Source organism: Bubalus bubalis, chromosome 14, assembly GCF_019923935.1.
Source record: "Bubalus bubalis isolate 160015118507 breed Murrah chromosome 14, NDDB_SH_1, whole genome shotgun sequence".
NCBI lineage: Eukaryota > Metazoa > Chordata > Mammalia > Artiodactyla > Bovidae > Bubalus > Bubalus bubalis.
Genome location: NC_059170.1, coordinates 35,772,148 through 35,794,490, shown reverse-complemented (window position 1 = coordinate 35,794,490; position 22,343 = coordinate 35,772,148). Strand labels below are relative to the sequence as shown.

The 22,343-nt window shown below is 41.7% G+C and overlaps 1 protein-coding gene across 2 annotated transcripts in view; it reads left to right on the top strand.

Annotated features, from left to right (window-relative positions):
- The window catches only part of SHLD1 (shieldin complex subunit 1), a 104,386-nt gene extending 99,659 nt beyond the window's left edge, over positions 1-4,727 (top strand). For both annotated transcript variants that reach the window (XM_006047743.4, XM_006047742.4), the window contains exon 3: positions 3,813-4,727. In XM_006047743.4, coding sequence (XP_006047805.2) covers positions 3,813-4,255 — 443 coding nt within the window. In that variant the 3' untranslated portion in view covers positions 4,256-4,727. The remainder of the gene's footprint in view (positions 1-3,812) is intronic.
- The last annotated feature ends 17,616 nt before the right edge of the window (positions 4,728-22,343 follow it).

The following is a 22,343-nucleotide window of genomic DNA, read 5'->3' as shown; positions in this document are numbered from 1 at the left end:
TTTCCATTTTTCACATGAAGAAACTGAGTCTCAGAGATGTTAAGTAATTTACTCCGTGTTTGCACAACTTGAACTTGGCAGAGCAGGGATTTGAATTTGGGTCTACTTGACTTTGGAAACTGTGTTATGAATCACTCTGCTTTAGATGATCCCAAACTTTCCACTCTGTCTATTCACATTACCTTCCACATTATAGAACCTATTGACCTGTGTGGATAAGAAAGTTGCTATTTGAAAGTGTGTTTAGCATTCCAAGTTGGGTGGCTAGGAAGTCCTCTCCTGCTGTTTCTCTGACACCAGGACCAGAAAGAAGCCAGCTTCTGCCTCCCTCACCCTCCACCCATCCAGGAGGCTGCAGTTCATTAAGGGGCTTATTGGGGGGGAATTTAGGCAGAAGTTCTGGGCATATCAACAACAAAGGAAATTTCTTTTTCTTTTTAAAAAATTGTATTTTATTTTTTATGATTGAGGGGCCTGGGACATAGTTTTAGACTTGCTGAAATCCAGTGTAATGGATATACCATCTCTGCCACTAAATTCTTTAGAAAGCCATGGTGTCTGTTGTCTGCCCCAGGAATCTGTCTGGCCACTCTATGAATTCTCTCTCCTTCTGCCTCCATGCTGCATCTCAGGCTGCTGAAGATATAGCCAACTAGTAGAGGAGGATGTTGATGCCAGCCATGGAATTATTCAGTTTCTGCTTCTTCTTGCCACATGGCCTTGTTCACTAACCCTCCTTCTGTTTCCATGGTCTCTGATTGCTGGTCCCTTCATAATAAGACTGCATGTAACCTTCTCCAAAGAGGCACCCCTCACTGTTTCTGCTACATGCTGATCCTTCCCTAACACTGCATTTGTCCTTTGTATCCATACTGTCCCCAGTCAATATCATCCTATCTTTGTGTATTTACAACACACACACACACACACACATCCTGTGAGTATTTTTGATGTCTAGAAGTATGTCTTCTCTTTCTAATTGAGGTCCAGTTGAAATGTGAGTCTCAGGTGAAGGCCATGGTCTTCAGCATCCTCTGTGTATTTTGTAGCAACTTGTAATGAGTTACACTGTTATCATTAGATTGCTCTTAAATGTGTGTTGAATTAGTGGGTGCTTGTCCACGTGTGGCCCTGCATATGTCTCACAGAACTTAAGTGCATGTTCTTTTTGTATACTCTAATGCTTTGGATTATACTTTTCCATTCCCTGTATTACCATGGAAGTTCTGGGAAAGAGATCATTTAGTAAAACTCTTGTTTTATGGATGAGAAAGCCAAAGCTCAGAAAGATGTCATGTCTACCTGGTAGGAAAACTAGAGTCAAAACATCAAATCCTGCCTCCTTTTTTAAACTTCACCCAGTGCGCCATTCAACTTTCTTCATCTTTAGCAAGTACAAATATTTTTATTATAACTATTAATTGAGTTAGCAAGGGTAGGGTGTGTGTGAAATTAAAGCTAGCAATTTAATAAAGCTTATGTCGTAGTGAAAAAAGGAAAATACAGTTTGATTTAAAGTATGAAATTTTAAAGAATAAAACTGCTAGCTGTATAAGGAATTCTGCAACTTGCAAATTAATTTTTTGTATAAAGTCTTTTCTAGAACACATCAATAGGAACATTGTTTCAAATGACCTAAAGGATTCCTATGTTAAGAATTAGGGTGTCCAGAGAGGAACAGGTTAGATCAAGAACTAAGATTTGTCTTTAGATCTGGTTTCTTCTTTATTATTAAATCACTTAATTTGTTACCCCTCCTTTAAAAAGCACAAAAAATGGTAACTTTAATTTAGAGGTAAAGAGTCTAAAGGATTCTTATAGGGAGTAGAAAAGAAAATGTCTGAACTGTATAAAGGCCCAAAACTGTATGTTAGGGGTCATTGCTGTGTTTGTGCCATGAATTCCTTTGGCCTCTGGTGCAGCCTCTCAACTTCTCAGAATAGTGTTTTTAAATACATGAATTAAAATATATAGGATTACTAAGGAAAAAATATTGAAAAATAGTTATTAAAACAAAGAACAAAGATATGATATTGTTATCAATATATAATGCTTTTTATTAACACTTATATAATAAGATCTAGTATCAGAAGTAATAACTATGGTGATTTCAGAGCAGTGTGTTTTCGACTACTCAGGCTGCCATAACAAAGTACCATCAACTGGGAGGCTCACACAAAAGAAATGCATATATCTTCTCACAGTTCTGGGGGCTGGAAGCCTGAGATCAGGGTGTGAGCACGGGCTTTCCTTCTTGCTTACAGAAGATCACCTTTTCATTGTGTGCTTACATGCTCACATGTCCTTTCCTTGGTTCTTGCACATGGGGGTGGGGAGGGGGTGTGAAGGGGAGAGAGGGATCTTTTCCTCTTCTTATAAGGCTTTCAAGTCCTGTCTGATTAGGGCCTCACCCTTATGACTTAATTTAACCTTAATAACCTTAAAGTCCCATCTCCAATTACAGTCACACTAGGAATTAGGCCTTCAACATATGAATTCTGGAAGGACGGTTTGGTCCATACATAGTGATAAGCATAAGTGATATTTTAAAACATCTTCAATAAAGTTTAATATGAAATAAAAATAGCTGTGATCTGTTGGTAACAGAGTCACAGATGCTGCTGCTAATAAGTTTGTTGCCTACATTCTTTATGGAAGGAAATTCTTAATTTCAGGTAGAGGTTAATGAAAATAAGGTTTTTCCCCCATTCTAGTTCATAAACATCCTGAATTTCTATATAAAGACTCCCAGGTTAAGAACCCCTGCCTGATACATGCAAGTAAGATATTCTTATTTTGAGGAAATGAGTGGCATAATCCCTAGATAGTGGGAACAGATTCTGAAATCAGGTTATTCTACTCATTGCCAGTTACTAAGGAACAGTTCAGTTCAGTTGCTGAGTTGTGTCCGACTCTTTGCAACCCCATGGATTGCAGCATGCCAGACCTCCCTGTCCATCACCATCTCCCGGAGCTTGCTCAAACTCATGTCCATTGAGTTGGTGATGCCATCCAACCATCTCATCCACTGACGTCCCCATCTCCCACTGCCTTCAACCCTTCCCAGCATCAGGGTCTTTTCCAGTGAGTCAGTTCTTCACATCAGGTGGCCAAAGTATTGGAGCTTCAGCATCAGTCCAATGAATATTCATGACTGATTTCCTTTAGGATTGGCTGGTTCGATCTCCTTGGAGTCCAAGGGACTCTCAAGAGTCTTCTCCAACACCACAGTTCAAAAGCATCAATTTTTTGGCACTCAGCTTTCTTTATGGTCCAACTCTCACATCCATACATGACTACTGGAAAAACCATAGCTTTCTACAGACCTTTGTAGGCAAAGTAATGTCTCTGCTTTTTAATATGCTGTCTAAGTTGGTCATATCTTTTCTTCCAAGGAGCAAGCGTCTTTTAATTTCATGGCTGCAGTCACCATCTGCAGTGATTTTGGAGCCCAAGAAAATAAAGTCTGTCACTGTTTCCATTGTTTCCCTATTTGCCATGAAGTGATGGGACTGGATGCCATGATTCTTCATTTTTTGAATGCTGAGTTTTAAGCCTGCTTTTTCACTGTCCTTTTTCACTTTCATCAAGAAGCTCTTTAGTTCCTCTTCGCTTTCTGCCATAAGGGTGGTGTCATTTGCGTATCTGAGGTTATTGATATTTCTCCCAGCAGTGTTGATTCCAGCTTGTGCTTCATCCAGGACCAAGGAACAGTGAGTATGTTAACTGAAAAGAAATATCATTTGCTCTTGCCTTGCTTTCTGATATTTTAAAATATGTGTTTGAAGATTGGAATGTATTTTGTCTTGCAGACAGCAGTAACCTAAATACTGAGCAAAATGATTCCTGGACCTCTGAGAACTCCTGGCTTTACCCTTCTGTGAAGGGCCAACCAGAAACCAAGGAAGAGGATGATGGACTTCGGAAATCTCTGGATAAATTCTATGAAGTATTTGGCAATCCACAGCCAGCTTCTGGAAATACACTCTCCACATCTGTTTGCCAGTGCCTGTCTCAGAAAATCAATGAACTGAAGGACCAGGAGAACCAAACGTACACCCTCCGCAGTTTTCAGATGGCCCGGGTCATCTTCAACCAGAATGGCTGCTCCATCTTACAGAAACATTCCAGGGATGCCCACTTCTACCCAGTCAGAGAAGGAAGTACGTCTCTACAGGATGAAAAGCTGACCCCAGGACTTTCGAAAGATATTATTCATTTCCTCTTGCAGCAGAACTTGATGAAAGACCAGTAACTGGTGCCTGGTGGTGAGAGCAGGTGTATGGGGGCAGGAGGAGAGTATCCCTGTGGCCAATACCATTGGTGCATCACCCAGAACCCATCAGGTCTCTTGCCAGCTTGGTGTGCCCAGCCCCCAGCTAAGTGCTTTGCAGGCCAAGGCTGGCATCTGTGATCTGGTCCTGGAGCCAGTCCAGTCCAAATGGAGAGCTGGCAGTGTCTGGTGGTTTTATTGCCTTTAGGCCATCCCTTTGACCTAAGGCCAGTGACCAAGTGGTTTGGGAGTCCAAAAGTCCACCTTCCTTCTTTCCAGGAAGGACATGCTCTGAGGCATGATTCAAGTACAAGAGCTCCCCTCCTGGTCAGGTCAAAGCTGGGGTTTCACTATCTCACCCTTTCCTGGCTCCTTCCTTTCCCTGCCCTCCTTCTCTCATTCAATTACTGGTGTCTCCTGGGAGTATTCCCATAATAAATCTCCTATACCTGAACCCTTGACTCAGAGTCTACTTCTGGAAGAACCTGACCTAAGAGAACAGGCTTCCATTTGATGAGTTTTGGGGTTTTTTTTTGGGGGGGGGGCCACTGACTAGGGATAGAACCTGGGCCCCCTGCAGTGGAAGTATGGAGTCCTAACCACTGGAGTGCCAAACAAGTCCCTTGATGAGTTAGTTTTTTTGAAGGGTACAAAGCCTTATGCTGAATCAAATAAGAGAATTCAATCAAGTTGTAAAACTGTGACCATGTGACTGAGAACGTGTGTCCCCAAATAATTTAAATATGTTTCCAAAAGGTGCATCACATCTTAATCATACCTTTGCTTCTCCAGTGCCAGAGTTTCCTGTTTTATATTCACTGGGTATGGAAGGAACATTTGAACCATCTAAAATAAGAGCTAAGATTCACAAATTAAAAGAAAAAAAGTCTGTTCATCTCCACCAGATTCTAAATGTGAGAGGTGAGAAAAAAACAAATGTGCACCACTCACCAAAGTATGTGTAAACTCATTTATGATATGCTGAATTGATGGATGCAGCCTTGTCAACTTGTGGTGGAAGAAGAAAAGGAATCGTTTGCCCAAGTGGACTCCTTCCTCTCATTTTTGCTTCCGCCTGCCTGTTGCCCACACCCTCTGTCACCCTCTGAACAAAGGATGTCTCAACCCCTGTCCTGCCCTTGCTTGGTCAGGAGCAGCTTCATTTTTTAAAAAATTTTTAATTAAAAAAAATTTTAATTAAAAAAATTTTATTGATGTATAGTTGATTTACAGTGTTGTGTTAGCTTCAAGTGTACACCAAAGTGAAGCAGTTACACATATACATATACCCACTCCTTTTTAAATTCCATATAAGCCGTTATAGAATACTGAATAGAGTTCTCTGTGCTCTACAGCAGGTCCTTATAGTTGTTTATTTTATATATAGTAGTGTATACATGTCAGTCTCAATCTTCTAATTTATCCCTCCCCCCTACCCTTCTCTATGTCTGTGCTCTATTTCTGTTTTGTAGATGAGTTCATTTGTACCCTTTTTTTAGATTCCAGATATAAGCAATATCATATGATATTTGTCTTTCTCTGTCTGACTTATTTCACTCAGCATGACAATCTCTAGGTCAACGTTGCTGCAAATGGCATTATTTTGTTCCTTTTTAAGGGGAATGGCTTTTATATAGCCCAAGCAAGCCTGTGCTGGTAGGTCCTCTGCTCTTCAGCTGCATCCTTAAGGTTTATTTGAGATTCCTTTGGTAGAAGGGCATCTCTCAGCACCGAGCTCCCTGAAATTGTAATCGAAAGCCTCATGCTAACCCCTCCCTCAAAGGTCGTTGGAACAAATCGCACTAAAGTGTTCTATCACTTGACAGGGGGTCTATGAGAAAAGCCGGCAACACTGAGTAATTAGATTTTGAGAAACTCTAGGGGAAATTTAATTAGCGTGAGACTCCATAGGTTTCCAGAAAGCAGAGTATACACATAGATCAGCTTACATGTATATATTAACAGTGAATGAGGGTGCCCTCTCAAACCAGATGTCTTGCAGATTCTTGACTGGAGAGGGAAGCCTTTTAAAAGTTTGGAATTACACACTATGGCTTCCAGTTCTGGGAGAAACAAATGTGGGAACAGTATCCACCTCAAAATACAGCACCACTGGAAGGAGACCTAACAGGAAGGAAATAGGAAATGAACAGTCCATTGAGAAAACAACTCCAGGTCTTCCTCTGACAACCAGTTATCTGCATTTTCTCCATGGGCTTCTCCTATTCAACTGGCCCCCCAATAATTGTCAAACCATGAGGACTTATAATTGAAAAACTACAGGTTGAATTTTGAAGTTGCTAGTTTTATTGTTTTTTAAATGAAGTTAATCCATAGATGCCCTTGACTGCTGTTGTTTTGTTCAGCTACTAAGTCGTGTCTGATTCTTTGTGAGCCCATGGACTGCAGCACACCAGGCTCCTCTGTCCTTCACTATCTCCCAGAGTGTGTTCAAATTCATGTCCATTGAGTTGGTGATGCTATCTAACCATCTCACCTTCTGTTACCCTCTTCTCCTTTTGCTGTCAATCTTTCCCAGCATCAGGGTCTTTTCCAGTGAGTTGGCTCTTCCCATCAGGTGGCCAAAGTATTGGAGATTCAGCTTCAGCATCAGTCCTTCCTATGAATATTCGCAGTTGGCTTCCTGTAGGATTGACTGGTTTGATCTCCTTGGAGTCCAAGAGTCTTCTCCAACACCATAATTCAAAAGCATCTGTTCTTCATCGCTCAGCCTTCTTCAGAGCTTCCCTTATAGCTCAGTTGGTAAAGAATCCACTTGCAATGCAGGAGACCCCAGTTCGATTCCTGGGTTGGGAAGATCCCCTGGAGAAGGGAAAGGCTACCCACTCCAGTAATTCTGGCCTGGAGAATTCCATGGACTGCATGGTCCATGGGGTTGCAAAGAGTCAGACACGACTGAGCAACTTTCACTTTTTAGCCTTCTTCATGGTTCAACTCTCACATCCGTACATGACTACTAGAAAAACCATAGCTTTGGCTATATGGCCCCTTGTCAGCAAAGTGATGTCTCTACTTTTTAATATGTTCTAGTTTTTAGCATATTCAGTCACTGATGGAGAAGGCAATGGCACCCCACTCCAGTACTCTTGCCTGGAAAATCCCATGGATAGAGGAGCCTGGTAGGCTGCAGTCCATGGGGTCGCTAGGAGTCGGACACAACTGAGCGACTTCACTTTCACTTTTCACTTTAATGCATTGGAGAAGGAAATGGCAACCCACTCCAGTGTTCTTGCCTGGAGAATCCCAGGGACGCGGGAGCGTGGTAGGCTGCCGTCTCTGGGGTCGCACAGAGTCAGACATGACTGAAGCGACTTAGCAGCAGCAGCAACAGTCACTGAAGTATTGGAGATTACTTTCCATGGCTATCAACAGAAGGAAACTAGATTATTTTATACTGTTTTTAAAAGACAAAAGATATAAGGTATTTGAATTTCCATACTAAGAAGTAGCCACTTCTATTTGGTGGTAAGATTTTAGTATCAGTGACTTTGTAAGCTTGATTAACATCAGTGCTGTGGGTGTTCAGAAAAAAGGTAAACTCTGAAAATAGAGAATTTAGAAATCTAAAAGCCAGAATCATTTCAGGGTTAAAAAAAAAGTGTGGTGTGTGCTTTCTTGTATCTGAGTAAGTGTTTGTGACAGGTCAGTACAAAATATTTGTTTCCCTGCAATCTCACTCCTTAATTTGATCTTCATGCTGTTAGGATGGCATTTTCCATTCATCTCTGTTTTCCTTTAATAAAGACTAAGAGATAAGGATATTAAGACTCTGGTCTCTGGTATCATTGTCTAATACTGCCCTACAGATCACTTCATTGACATCTTAGCCTATGAGCATTCTATCTAGGATATCATCTTTGGTCCATTTCAGAAGTCTATGGGAGGATGGATTTGCTTGCAGAAACCTCTGAACTCTAAGGAGGAGAAACATATTTTAATATATTTGTGTAACTGCTTTTCACTTTACTAGTCTGTTTCTTTGCATGATGTATGTATGTAATAGATCATATTACCAGTAATTAACAAAAAACAGTACAGTGATACTTTTTAAAGTTTTCAAAGTTTATTTTTTAAACTTTTTATTGGTTTTAATCATACAGAAGAGTGTTTATAAGTGAACATCTTGAAGATTTTTACAAACTGAACCTACCGGTCAACCAGCATCCCACTCAAGCAACAGATTTTACCAGCTAGCCCTGAGTGGAGATTTTCAAAGAACTAATTAGAATGGTTTGCTCAGATCAGTGTTTCTCAAACTACTGGTAGTATACAAAAGAACTTTAGGTGCTGCTAGGTGGACAATGTTTATTTTCATTGTTATCTTTTCAATTTATGTTAGAAAAATAAATCAGATCTGTACCTTCACAGATATTACATGTTGTTGTCAGTCACTAAGTTGTGTCTGACTCTTTGCGACCCCATGGACTATAGCACACCAGGCTCCTCTGTCCTCCACTATCTCCTGGAGTTTGCTAAATTCACGTCCATTGAGTTGGTGATGCTATCTAACCATCTCACCCTCTGTCACCCTCTTCTTTTGCCTTCAATCTTTCCCAGCCCCAGAGTCTTTTCCAATGAGTCAACTCTTCACATCAGGTGGCCAAAGTACTGGAGCTTCAGCTTCAGCATCACTTCTTCCAGTGAATTTTCAGGGTTGGTTTCCTTTAGGATTGACTGATTTGATCTCCCTGTAGTCCAAAACTGCATTTTTTTTTTTGTTTGTTTGTTTTTCAGTAGAAACTCCTGTATATCCAGGCTCCTCCCTTACCTTTTGGAACAGTTCCCCAGAGCTATCTGAGAGGCTGCCTTCCCAGGCTGTAGTCCTCAGTAAGGTCCCTGAATAAAACACAACTCGCAACTGTGAGTTGTGGGTGTGTGTGTGTTTTCCAGTGCTCAGTATGAATAGCTGCTTGATGTAAGTCATCACAGAAATGCAGTTTTTAAAAAGTGTTGCCGTTTTAGAGTCTATATGATTGGTAAGAAACTGAAAAGATCAGTCCTGTCTGGTGATAACAAAGATGTGGGGACATGGCAGTCCAGAATGAAAACACGTATCACAGTTTGCAATTGAGTAAGTAATGAAAAATTAGAAATACAGACCCAGACTTGCCACATGCCCCTTCCATGCTTCTCATTGCCCTTGGACTAGCAGCTGGTCCTGCCCATCCCATCGCTTTACCTTTGCTACAGTCACAGTGACTTCTCAGTTGCTAAACCTGGCCATCTTAACCAACAGTGTTTGGGTAAGACCGTGAATTCCTTAATAAGGCTAACCATCATTTCAAACACCCTCTTACTGGCCCCATTTTACACATGGGGAAACAGGCACAGAAAGTTAATAGATAGTGGAAGAAGTACCAGAGCCCATACCTAACCCCGAGCTATCCTTCTCAGCTCCCTGCTCCCAAATGCTAACGTTCCTCCCACCCCAGGGCCACCCACAGTGTGCCTGCCTCAGAGAAGCCTTCACACTCCCTCCACCTCCCACCACTGCTGGGAGGGGCTGCTACCTTCCATGTAGTCCTGCAGCACTGAGCATCACCTTCACAGCTTGACTTCACCAAATGAACGTAACAGTGTGCAATGCAGTACATGGCTTAAGTCTCCCCCCCACCTCCCCATCTCCCACCCCCACGAAAGGAATGAGAGCTCTATCTTGTTCACCCATGCCTAGCGTGTCCAGGCTGGCAAACAGTGATACTCATTTATATTTATAAAATAAAATGTAGAAAAACATCTCTAGTGCTTAGAGATGTGTACTGAAGAAGTCAGTAGTAAAATGTCTTAGCGGTTGTAATTTACTTTTAAATACTTAAATGGAAGCAAGATGAAGCAGATATGATCAATTTCATTTGTATACTGCTTTGTATACTTCCAAATAAATGACAAGCCAATTTGCTTTTGTCTGCATTTTGACTTAAAACATTCTTTTTTTTTCCCCATTTTCTCTCTCTGTTCCCATTCCCCCAGGTCACTTTGCAGTGGTTGACTCTCTCTGTACTCGACTTTCTTTCACAGAGGAAAACCACTTTCCCTAACTGTCAGAGAATACAATCTCCATGAGCAAGTTTGCATTCAGAGAAAGCCCCCCTTTTTTTTCCTTTAATTTTTGTTTTTTATTGGAGTATAGTTGATTTACAATCCACAGTATATATATATTTAAAACATTATATAGCTTAATAGGAAAGCAAACATACAAACCAATTTAAAAATGGGGAGAGTATATGAGTAGACATTTTTCCAAAAAAGACATGCAAACGGCCAAGAAGTACAGGAAAAGATGCTTAACATCACTAGTCATCAGTGACGTCACAGCTGCCACGCATCATTACAACTTGCATTTGTAAAATGCAAGTCAAATCTACAACAAACATCACCTCACACGTATAAGAATTGTGATTACCAATTCTGTGTGGAAAGGATGTGGAAAAAAGGGAACCCTTATGTACTACTAGCAGAAATACAAATTAGTGTAGCCACCATGGAAAACAGGTGTTTCCTCAAAAAATTAAAACTAGAACTACCATGTAACCCAGCAGTTCCACTTCTGTATCCATCCAAAGGAAATAGTAACACTATCTTGAAATATATCTGCACCCCAGTGTTCAATGCAGCACCACCCACAATAGCCAAGACATGGAATCAACAAGAGTTCATAAAGAAATGAATGGATTTTTTTAAATGTGGCATATATACAATCAAATATTACTCAGTCATAAAAAGAAGGAAGTCCTGTCATTTGTGACAACATAGATGGATCTTGAGGGCATCACACTAAGTGAAATCAGAGAAAGTAAATACCAGTACTGTATAATCTCACTTATATGTGAAATCCCCCTCCAAAAAAAGTGAAACTGAAGCCATAGAAAGAACACACTGATGGTTGCCAGAGGCAGTGGGTGAAATGCGTGAAGGTGGTCAAAAGCTACAAATGTCCAATTCTAAAATAAGTCATGGGGATGTAATGTACAGCATAGTAAGTATAGTTAATAATACTGTATTATATACTCAAAAGTTTCTGATTCTGTTTTTTCAATCTTTTACTGTTAATTCTCCATTAGGATATGAAAGGTGCCAGGGAAAGGTCATGGTCAGGAATGCAGAGTGCACCCTCTTCAGTGGTACTAGCTTAGCTGCTCATGTTTATGGAAGATTTCCCTCTCTTTTTTCATTTTTAATTTTTTTCCTTTTTTTTTTTTTTTAATAACCAGCTTGTGGGATCTTGGTTCCCCACTCAGCGATCAAACCTGGGCCACTGGCAGTGAAACTGTGGAGTCCTAACCACTGGGCCACCAGGGAATTCACATGTTTAAGTTCCTTGTAAGAACAGCAGTAGCTGAAAAGCACTTAAGCTGCCAGCACCATAGAAAGCCCAGCGACAATCCCTTTCTTCATATTGAAATACTAGTAATACCAGTAATAACCCCTTCAAAATGGTCCAGTAACATGTTTAGGGATGAAATCCTGGATGAGTACCCAGTGTGGCAGCTCCCCTAATTTGACATCCAGGAGCTCCTTCTCCTTCAGGGGATGACTGATGCCATCTTGGAGCCCTGGCTGTTGGCTCCAATATGAACTCTTCCATGTTAAGCAAGGTTTGAGGAGCAACTAAAGGCCTTCCCACATTCTTCATCTTCAAAGAGTTTCTCACACTATGAATTCTCTGATGCAGAAAAAAGAGATGAATGTTTTCTATATACAAACGTTTTTCTATCTCTGATTATTTTATAACTTGAATCCAAATCTGTACACCAGCTTCTTGTTTCTTCCCTCAGAACAATCCAGGATTCTTTCCCTAGCTCCAATATCACAATTATGTCTGGCTTAGAAATGCAATGGGCCCACTGAGACCAAGTTACCACATTTCTCCATCATCACATCGCAGTACCATTTCTTCTGAACAGGGTCAAGAAGTTTCCGCTCATGCTGACAGAACTCTATGGCCACATCTCTGAATGTTATTGGTCCACAGGCCATGGTTTTAGACCTGCAGGAGCTATTCAGTCCTTGGGCCTTTCTAGAAAAACACAGAGTCCAGAAAACCCAAACTGTCACTTGTGGGCTTGGGCTACCACTGCACAGTTGTTTCCATGGCAACCTATTCCAGTTTCTTGCTTGGATCCAGTGTATTAAGGAGACTCAAATGACAGCCCCTTTGGGATAAATGATTCTCCCAGCAAATAGGCTTGTGGACCAGAGTCAGGTCTGTTTACTTGCTTGCAACCCACCAGCCTTATTCTCTCATTGCTTTTTTCTTAAATAGCTGAAAGATGTGCATCGGAGAAAGTGGTTTTACCAGCAGCTGAAGTAAGAATTCTCCAAATCCACCCAAGAGAATCCTTCCCAACTCCTGTCTCACTGCATGGTGCATTCACAGAAGACTCAAGAATTAGGATCCTGCCATGGCTGTTATTTTCTCCTGGCCTCCCTCAGCATCTGCAGCTTAATGTCAGATGCCTTAAGCATACTTTATTATTTCATGAGAATGTAATTCATGTGTATTCAAGCTATGAAAGCATTCTGGTTACTTTTCAATGGGATGCCCCTGGGATCCTGATTAATGCTTGCCATGCTGACTCTCTAGAAGGTGTGTGGTCCATTTGGAATAAGGTGTGGAGTTCTCAGATGTTCTGGTTCAGGAACACCTGGGAGCTAGATTGCAGTGCCTAACCCTCCCCTGATTTTTCACATTCTCTCTCCACTGTCTTGTATCCTCAGCCCTCTTCTATGTCCTCTCCATTTTCCATCACATATTTGTAAGTTTCCTTTACCTTAAAAAAAAAATCACACACACACACATATCCATGCACAAACAACAACAACAAAACAAACAAAAAAAACCCCTTTATTTAATCATTTTATCTCTGTTCAGCTCCTCTCTTCCTTTTGGGACCCAGGAAATAGCCAAGATACAAGATGATGGAATTTGGAAACAGAGAAGACCCTGAGATGGCTGTACTGCTGTTCACCTCCAAGCATATCACTCAGCCCTGCTGGGCCTGAATTTACTTCTATGCCAATTATAGATAATAGGTGATTGTTATGTCTCGGAGTCTTTATGAGACTCATAAGTTAATGAATATTCAATATTAATATGAAATGTCCCTGAAAACCCTTTATAAATTATAGAGCACAGTGAAATTGTGAGATGGCCCCTTTTGCTCTGTGCTCACTGGTTCATTATCCCTTTCTAATCTGACCTCTATCCTACTGATGCTCAGCTGAAGCTCCTCTCAGCCAGGACTGTGAATAGCACCTACCTCCCTTGAAAATAAGGCCATTGTCAGTCACCCCCTCAAATACCAGCAGGGCCTCTAATGTCCCATTGTAAGGGACCATTAGATGGATTATGGCCTATCCACATTATGGACCAATATGCAGCTATAAAAAGAATGAGTAAGTTCTTTTCACTATAATGTGGAAATACCTCCAAACTCTATTATTAATTGGGGAAAAGAGTATATGTAGTCAATTACCATTTCTCTGGGGGAAACAAAGGCAAAAGAGCAATGTTTGTGAATGCCTGAAATATCTTTGGAGACATGCAGAAGAAAAAACACCCGCTGTTTCTGTGAAGAAGAGCTGGGAGGCTGGGACATCTGTAGCCAAAAGTACATCCATTAGCTTTGTAACAAACAAAGGACTGTCAGAGGAGGAGAGGTGATGATGGAAGCAGAAGTCAGAGTGATGCCATTGCTGGAAGGAGACCACAGATAGCATTCTTTGAAAAGGCAAAGAATAAATTCTCCCCCAGAGCCTCTGGAAAGAAGGCAACCCTGCTAATACCTTGATTTTCTCTATAGATTTATTATTGGACTTCTGACCTCCAGAACAAAAGATAACATATTTGTCTTGTTTTAAGCCACTAAGGTTGTGGTAATTTATTACAGCAGCAGTCAGCAGCCAATACAGTGGCTTAAACTAAAAACATTTGCCCCAAATCCTGAAGCAACTTCCAGTTCCAGGAGAAGATGATACAGATTCATTTTTCCTGGCTCCTCCCCTCTGAAAGCAAGTAAACGTCACAGAAAGAATTCAAAAGACAATCATACTCTTAAAGACTTTTAAAGATGGAAAGAAGAAAGTGGACTGGCTGGGGACCTCATGACTTGAGGAACAACACCACGGAGAACTCCCTGGGTGTTCTTTTATCTTCCGTAGATCCTGGGTACCAGCCAGCCTGCACTTGAAACCAACAACAGATAATAGGTAAAAAAGACAAAAGCAGTAGAGAGAGAAGAAAGAGCAAAAGAAAGCAATCAAGCAAGGAAGAAAGAGATGGAAAGAAGGAAGGAAAAGGGAAGGAAAGGAGGAAGGAAGAAAAACCTGCTTTCTCTGGATAAAGGACCAGGAAAAGAGAACCATAGCAGGGCCTCAATAAGGAGATACATACTCAATGGTAACAGCAGGCCAAACCCACTCATAGCAATATCAAGAAGCAGAAATTAATTTCCAACCCATCTTCACCCCACAGTCACAGACAGCAGCAAACTGAGCTACCCATAGCAGTGGCAAAAGCAAAATGCAGGCAGGCCAACCCATTGCATACCACCCAACCCCCAGCAGCAGTGGACTCAATCTGCCCACGTCAGTGGAAACAGAGAAACTGAGGAACCAAGCTCATACACTGCCCAACACCAGGTTGGCAGGCAGGGCCCTACCTTTGCACTGGTAGTGCCAGCAGGCTGTCTCCAGACCTCCATGCAGTGGCAGAAGGTAACCCAGGGCATCTCCCTACATCTGCCTAATGACATCAAGCAGCCCAGGGAAACACCTTTACCCATACAAGTATCACATGTAGTAAGTCGGTGGGAGCTTAAGCAGAGCCAGAATAACATTGCAAGGACTCAGAAAACTAAATTGTCATTGAAATGATAGCCTACAAAAGTATGCCTTAAAGAAAAACTAAATATAGAGTGCCTACTAAAATAGATTTATATAAGATCAAGGGTCTTCTAACATTCTATGCAAAATCTCCAGAATGCTATTTTTAAAATCACTTGTCATACCAAGAAGCAGAAAAATAAAAACTTGAATGAAAAAAGATAATCAGCTGACATCAATAGTGAGATGAATCAGATGCTGGAATTATCTGGCAAAGATGTTAAAACAGTCACCATAAAATGGTTTCAGCGAGCAATTATGAAATCCCTAGAAAAATGAAAAAAAATAGAAGACCTCAGCAAAGAAATAGAAATTACAAAAAAAGAACCAAATGAAAATTATAGAACTGAAAAGTACAACCACTAAAATAAAAACTCACAGGATAGGTTTAGTGGTAGAGTGAAGATGACAAAAGATGGAATCACTGAACTTGAGAACAATTCAATTAAATTCGCTCAATCTGAGAAACAGCTAAAAGAGACTGGGGTTGGGGAAGGGACCTGCGGGGCTGTAACAAAAGCTCTTGGTTTTCTGACATCTGTGGATAGTAATAAAAGCTCTAACTAAAAGGGTGTGGGGCGGGGGGTGGTTAGTGGGATTTTTGCTTTTTTTTTTTTTTTACTTAAAAGTCAAAATTCTCACACCTGCCTTCTCTCTCTCTTCACTCTGCCATCACCTGCTCCACACTTTCATCTCCTTAGGCTCTCATAGTTCTCCCTGCTGCCAGACACTCTAACAAAAGCTCACTCCTATATCATCAGGATCCCAGCAGGTGACAAGAAAGACTGTTGAACTAAATGATAATCAAAGAAATAATGGCTGAAATAAATAGTGAAAAACAGAAACCTACAGATTCAAGAGCTAAGTGAACCTGAAATAAGATAAATCTAAAAAAATTCTCATCAAACACATCATAATTAAACTTCTGAAAACTAAGAAATGTTAACAGCAACCAGAGATAAATGATGCAATAGTTACAAGCAAAACCAATTCAAATGATAGCAGATTTCTTATCTGATATCACGGAGGCCAGAATGAAGAGGCACAGCATTTTTCAAGTGCCAACAGGAGGGAACTGGCAACTACATCTCTCCCAAGTTCCTGTCCTATAGTTCTAAATTCCCATGGGACACTTTACTCAGATGTGGCCTTGTCAACTTAGACAAAATGTATAAAAAACCAGCTATATGTATCTGCTTTCCCCCAGGCTAATATTCTCATTTAATGTATCTAACTTGTCAATGGCATTAACATTTTCTAAGTCACTTGGTCAGGATGGATTCATCATGACTTTTACCTCTAATACCTTTACTTCACTACAGTGTGCAATGGTAGTGAAGAGCTGAGACCAGCAGACAGACTGACTGCCTGGGTGTGATCTTGATTTTACTGTTTATCCTTGGGCATGTGACTTAACTTTCCTTGCCTCAGTTTCTTCATCTGTAAAGCAAGAATAATAATAATACCTAATTCAGGATGTTCGGATTAGTTCAGATTTGTATGGTGTTAGAACAGCTGCTCAGAGAAGATGATGGCACCCCACTCCAGTACTCCTGACCTGGAATATCCCATGGAGGGAGGAGCCTGAAAGGCTGCAGTCCATGGGGTCGCTGAGGGTCGGACACGACTGAACGACTTCACTTTCACTTTTCACTTTCATGCATTGGAGAAGGAAATGGCAACCCACTCCTGTGTTCTTGCCTGGAGAATCCCAGGGACGGGGGAGTCTGGTGGGCTGCCGTCTATGGGGTGGCACAGAGTCAGACACGACTGAAGCGACTTAGCAGCAGCAGCAGCAGCAGAACAGCTCCTGGCATGTCACACGGTTTTGGACAGGGGGTGGGAGGGTTGGCGGGGTTTTTTGTTTGTCTTTTTGTTTTTTCACTTAAAAGCCAAAATTCTCACAACTGCATTTTCTCTCTCTTCCCTCTGCCATCACCTGCTCCACACTTTCATCTCCTTAGGCCCTTTTCATGGTTCTCCTGCTGCCAGACACTTCCACACACTTAGTCTGTTTAAATCCAGCCAGTTTTGGATCTTATCCTGTTCCCCACAGAAACCTCTCAAGCTCTTTAATATCAACAGGGTGAAGCATAAACCCAGGTCCATGTGATTCTAACCCAGAGTTCTGCCCTCTCCTTGGTTCTCTGACCTCATGCCCAAGCTCCATGGCCTCTAAGACATTCTGTCCCTTCTCCCCCAGGGATCTACCCAGCTAATCCTTTATGCTTTAATCCTACACAGCAAAACCACTCTCTCTTGACATGTGTACACCTGCCTTCCCCAATAGACAGAAAGTTCCTGAAGGCCAGAGGCACAGAGCAGTGCTGGGTAGGTACTAATCATGATTTGACTTGTTCTGTAGTCACATCTCCTATTCAGCCTCCTGGTGGAGTCAGTCTTTCCTACATCTGAAAGCAGATAATTTTAAGCCAGGAGCAAAGAGCACAGGGTGGGAGGTGGATTTGTATCTTCTGAGAAACAACACGGCAGAGGGAACAGTCCAATTGCAGGCACTGGAGGCAACAGCTTCGTCATTAACAAGCGAGATGTCCAGCGAGGCTCATGGAACTTCTCCGGCCCTCACTTCTGTTTACAAAATGAGGACATTTTGTAAAGCTCCAAGTTCCCCTCAGTCTCAAATGTTCTGTGACAAATCTCCATGAGGGCAGATTCAGGAAACTGATTCTTGAATTGAGTGGTATGTTCTTATTGCACGGAGAATTAAACCACTCTGCATCAATTCATTTCCTGAGTTTAGCTGATTAGCCAGAGTTTATTGGATACCATTAACTCTGCAGTACCCTGGGTTGAGTGCTGTGGAGACACAGAAATGGTATCTCACAGGATCCTTGGCCTCAAGGCATCTATTATATAATCAGTTTATTATAGTTATATAATAAAAGCTCACCAAGCTTATCATCCAGCAAATTAATTTGTTTGTTTACTAAGATTTCTGTAAAATAAAACTACATATGTTATGTAAGCTATGTGAGCTATGAATTCTGTGTATCTTTCTATATTATGTGTTATTTTTATGTGTGTGAAATACACATGTATTATACTTACATACTGTATGTTTAGATATAAATATATTTATTGACAATGTGTTTAAAATTAACATGTTGGGTTAATTTTAATAAACCAAATGATGTGGATTTTCAAATTTTCACAAAAATAGAGAGAATTGTGCTATATGCCTTTCACCTAGCTTCAACAGTCACCAGATGTTTGCAATTCTTTTTCATCTAATTCTACACCCTCACCCCTCCCTGTGTGTGCTAAATAAAGCATTTCTTCTTAAGCTATCAGTGGTTAAGAACCCTTCTGTTTAATTTCCAGTTATCATGGACCACAGGCCGTTCACCATGCAAGTTCAATGATACCCAACTGGGCTCTGCAGTGGTCAATGAGACAAGTCCTCTCATTGTTGCTTGGATGCCATGACTATGCAAAGTGTTATCACAGGTTCTTGGTCTTCCTAGATGGCGCTAGTGTTAAAGAATCTTCCAGCTAATGCAGGAGGCACAGGAGACACAGGTTTGATCCCTGGGTTGGGACGATCCCCTGGAGCAGGAAATGGCAACCCACTCAGTATATCACAGTTTCTAAACACTCATTGTCAATGTCTGCACTTATCACAAACTGGTAGCCCACAGTTGGAAAACTGGCACCGATCTGCAGACCACACTTTCAGTAATACTGTGCGAGAGTATTTCAAAGCAAGTCTAAGACATTCTTTTATTTCACATATAAATTCAGTATGTATTGCTAATGGTAAGGACTTGGGAAAAAAACATAGCACAAAACGACTAATACCCCCATGATATCATCATCAGTAACTCCTTAATATCATCTAGTACTCAGTTCATGTTCTTACAGTTTTAGTTGAATCAGGATTTAAGTAAGGATCTACCATTGCTTTTGATTGACATATCTCTTAAGCCTCTTTCAATCTATGATAGTCTCCCTTTCCTTTAAGAACTGTTTTGAACCACTCCAAATAGATTGGTTTACTGTTAACTATGGCTTCCCTGGTAGCTCAGTTGGTAAAGAGTCTGCCTGCAATGCAGGAGACCCCAGTTTGATTCCTGGGTCAGGAAGATCTGCTGGAGAAGGGACAGGCTACCCACTCCAGTATTCTTGGGCTTCTCTCATGGTTCAGCTGGTAAAGAATCTGCCTGCAGTGCAGAAGACCTAGGTTTGATCCCTGAGTTGGGAAGATCCTCTGGAGAAGGGAAAGGCTACCCATTCCAGTATTCCATGGAGAATTCCAAGGACTTTTTCCATGGGGTTGCCAAGAGTCAGACACGACTGACTGATTTTCACTTTCATTTTCATCATTAACTAAGACAGTTTCCTTGATTCATAATGTTTCAAATGGGTTTTCCCTGAAACTATTATAATGTGACCATGGGAACAGCCTAAAAACAAACAATCTCTACTCTCCCCACCAAACCCCATGACCTATGCATGTTATGACCACATTGTCCACTCTCCAGGCTACAAAAACCATTCAGATTACTGAGTATGTATAAGTGCCAGTCACTCTCCCTGTCTTATCATCTCTGATTCTTTGTCGCCAATGGGACCATTCATATAACAGACACCTGTGAACATTATTAACTGAACTGTGCATTTTCTTGGCCTTGATATGCTGCAAACATTGTTTACCAGATACAATCACCTCTTTGGGGACCTATGCATAACATGGATTTGAGATACTCTGATTATTTGATTTGGACAAGATCCATTTATGGGCTTCACATGATGGCTCCCCACCACCACCACCCCTCACCCCCACCAAGAAACCCTCTCCTTATCACTAAGGCTGCAGAATTAAATAGTTTTGAGTCTTTACTGTACAACACTTCATGAAGAGTCATAGACTTTTAGAACAGGAAAGGAAACAACAATTATGCAATCAAGCTCTCTGCAGGGAAGGAGATAGGCCCCTTTGCTAGTTAACTAGACATCTAGATGCTCCTTGGACAAGAGCCAGGTCTCTGACCTACAGGGGAGACTCTGCACACATGAGAATATTGCTCTTTGTTTCCCTCAGGGTCCTGGATGGCACATAGCAGGAGTGGACACCTGCTAACTTTAGTAGAAGGATAATGGGGGCTAACAGAATTGACCAGAAGGCTGGTTAACCAGATTTTAAAGACAGGATCTGAGAGAGGCTGGGCAGGAGAAACAGCTGAGGTCATGCTGCAGGGACAGTTTGATTTGAATGCTCCCAACTCTGGCCCTGCTTGGAGAAGGCAATGGCATCCCACTCCAGCACTCTTGCCTGGGAAATCCCATGGACGGAGGAGCCTGGTAGGCTACAGTCCATGGGGTCGCTAAGAGTCAGACATGACTGTGCAACTTCACTTTCACTTTTCACTTTCATGCATTGGAGAAGGAAATGGCAACCCACTTCAGTGTTCTTGCCTGGAGAACCCCAGGGACGGCGGAGCCTGGTGGGCTTCCATCTATGGGATTGCACAGGGTTGGACACGACTAATGTGACTTAGCAGCAGCAGCAACTCTGGCCTTGCTGCCTTTCTGGCTGACGGACACCACCACAGCTGAGGCCAGCAGCCCAAGTGCCTCTGCTGCCATAGAATTCTAAGCTGTCTCTGAGTCTAAATTAAAAGTCCAGGGTAAGAATGTCTGACTTGCTGAGGCTGGATCCTATGACTGTCCTCTGGCAGACAGAGATCAGAGAAAGGACCATCTGGCTTGGCTAGCTTCTACCATATTACCCACATCATAGAGGAAAGGGTGTTAGGATGCTAATTATCCTCCCATGATAGCAGATGACCACTCTATCTTTGTGGTGGGCTTTCCCAGGTGTCTCCGTGGTAAAGAATCTGCCTGCTAATGCAGGAGACTGAGGTTCAATTCTTGGGTCAGGAAGATTGCCTGGAGGGGAAAATGGCAACCCACTCTGGTATTCTTGCCTGGAAAATCCCATGAACAGAGAAGCTTGGCAGCCCTCAGTTCATGGGGTTGCAAAGAGTCAGACACAACTTAGTGACTGAGCACCCATGCACACACTCTGTCGCTGCAATTGAACTTCTTCTAGTATAAGGACATAGACAACAATAGTTATTTTATTTCTACAAAATATGGAGCTATTTCCTACCTCCAAAAATGGACTACATCCCCAGACAAACAGCATTATTCTAAGAGCTGATTTTGCAAAGACTTTAACCTCACTGAAAGAAAAACAGTTTTAGTCTGTGTCCTAGTGGTTCAGTGATTGTCTCCTTAGGGGGGGGAACCAAAGATCAATTTATCCACCTGATTCACTCAGATGCTCAATGTGAACACAGTGGCTGACAAGGGCATTAAAATGTCTTCTACAAGGACTCCATTAGTGATTAATATGCTACATATCATATTTTTACATATCAGATTGGGACAGAGATGAGCTGGAACATAGGAGATTTGTTAAAGCAACAGCTAGGATTCTGTTACTGACCTCTCAGTGTATTTTTGATGTCTCTTTAATTTGCAATGGGAGGTGGTACTGTGTGGTTAAGTAATATGAAGCCAGAGCTGACACTGTGACAGCTGTTCCCAAAGGCAAATAATTTTTTTGTTACCAAGAAAAGATGTCTTTGAGTTTCCTGGGCTGAAGAGAGTATTGGGCAGTTCCTGTCTTCTTTGCTTTCGGATAGCCTTAACAGATCACAGTTCAGTTCAGTTCAGTTGCTCAGTCATATGCCGACTTTTTGCGACCTCCTGGATGGCAGCACGCTAGGCTTCCCTGTCCATCACCATCTCCCGGAGCTTACTCAAACCTCATGTCCACTGAGTTGGTGATGCCATTCAACCATCTCAACCTCTGTTGTCACCTTTTTCTCCCGTCTTCAATCTTTCCCAGCATCAGGGTCTTTTCCAATGAATCAGTTCTTTGCATCAGGTGGCCAAAGTATTGGAATTTCAGCTCCAGCATCAGTGCTTCCAATGAATATTCAGGACTGATTTCCTTTAGGATTGACTGGTTGGATCTCCATATAGTCCAAGGGACTCTCAAGAGTCTTCTCCAACACCACACTTCAAAGCATCAATTCTTTGGCGCTCAGCTTTATGGTCCAATTCTCACATCCATACATGACTATCGGAAAAACCATAGCTTTGACTAAACAGATCTTTGTTGGCAAAGTAATGT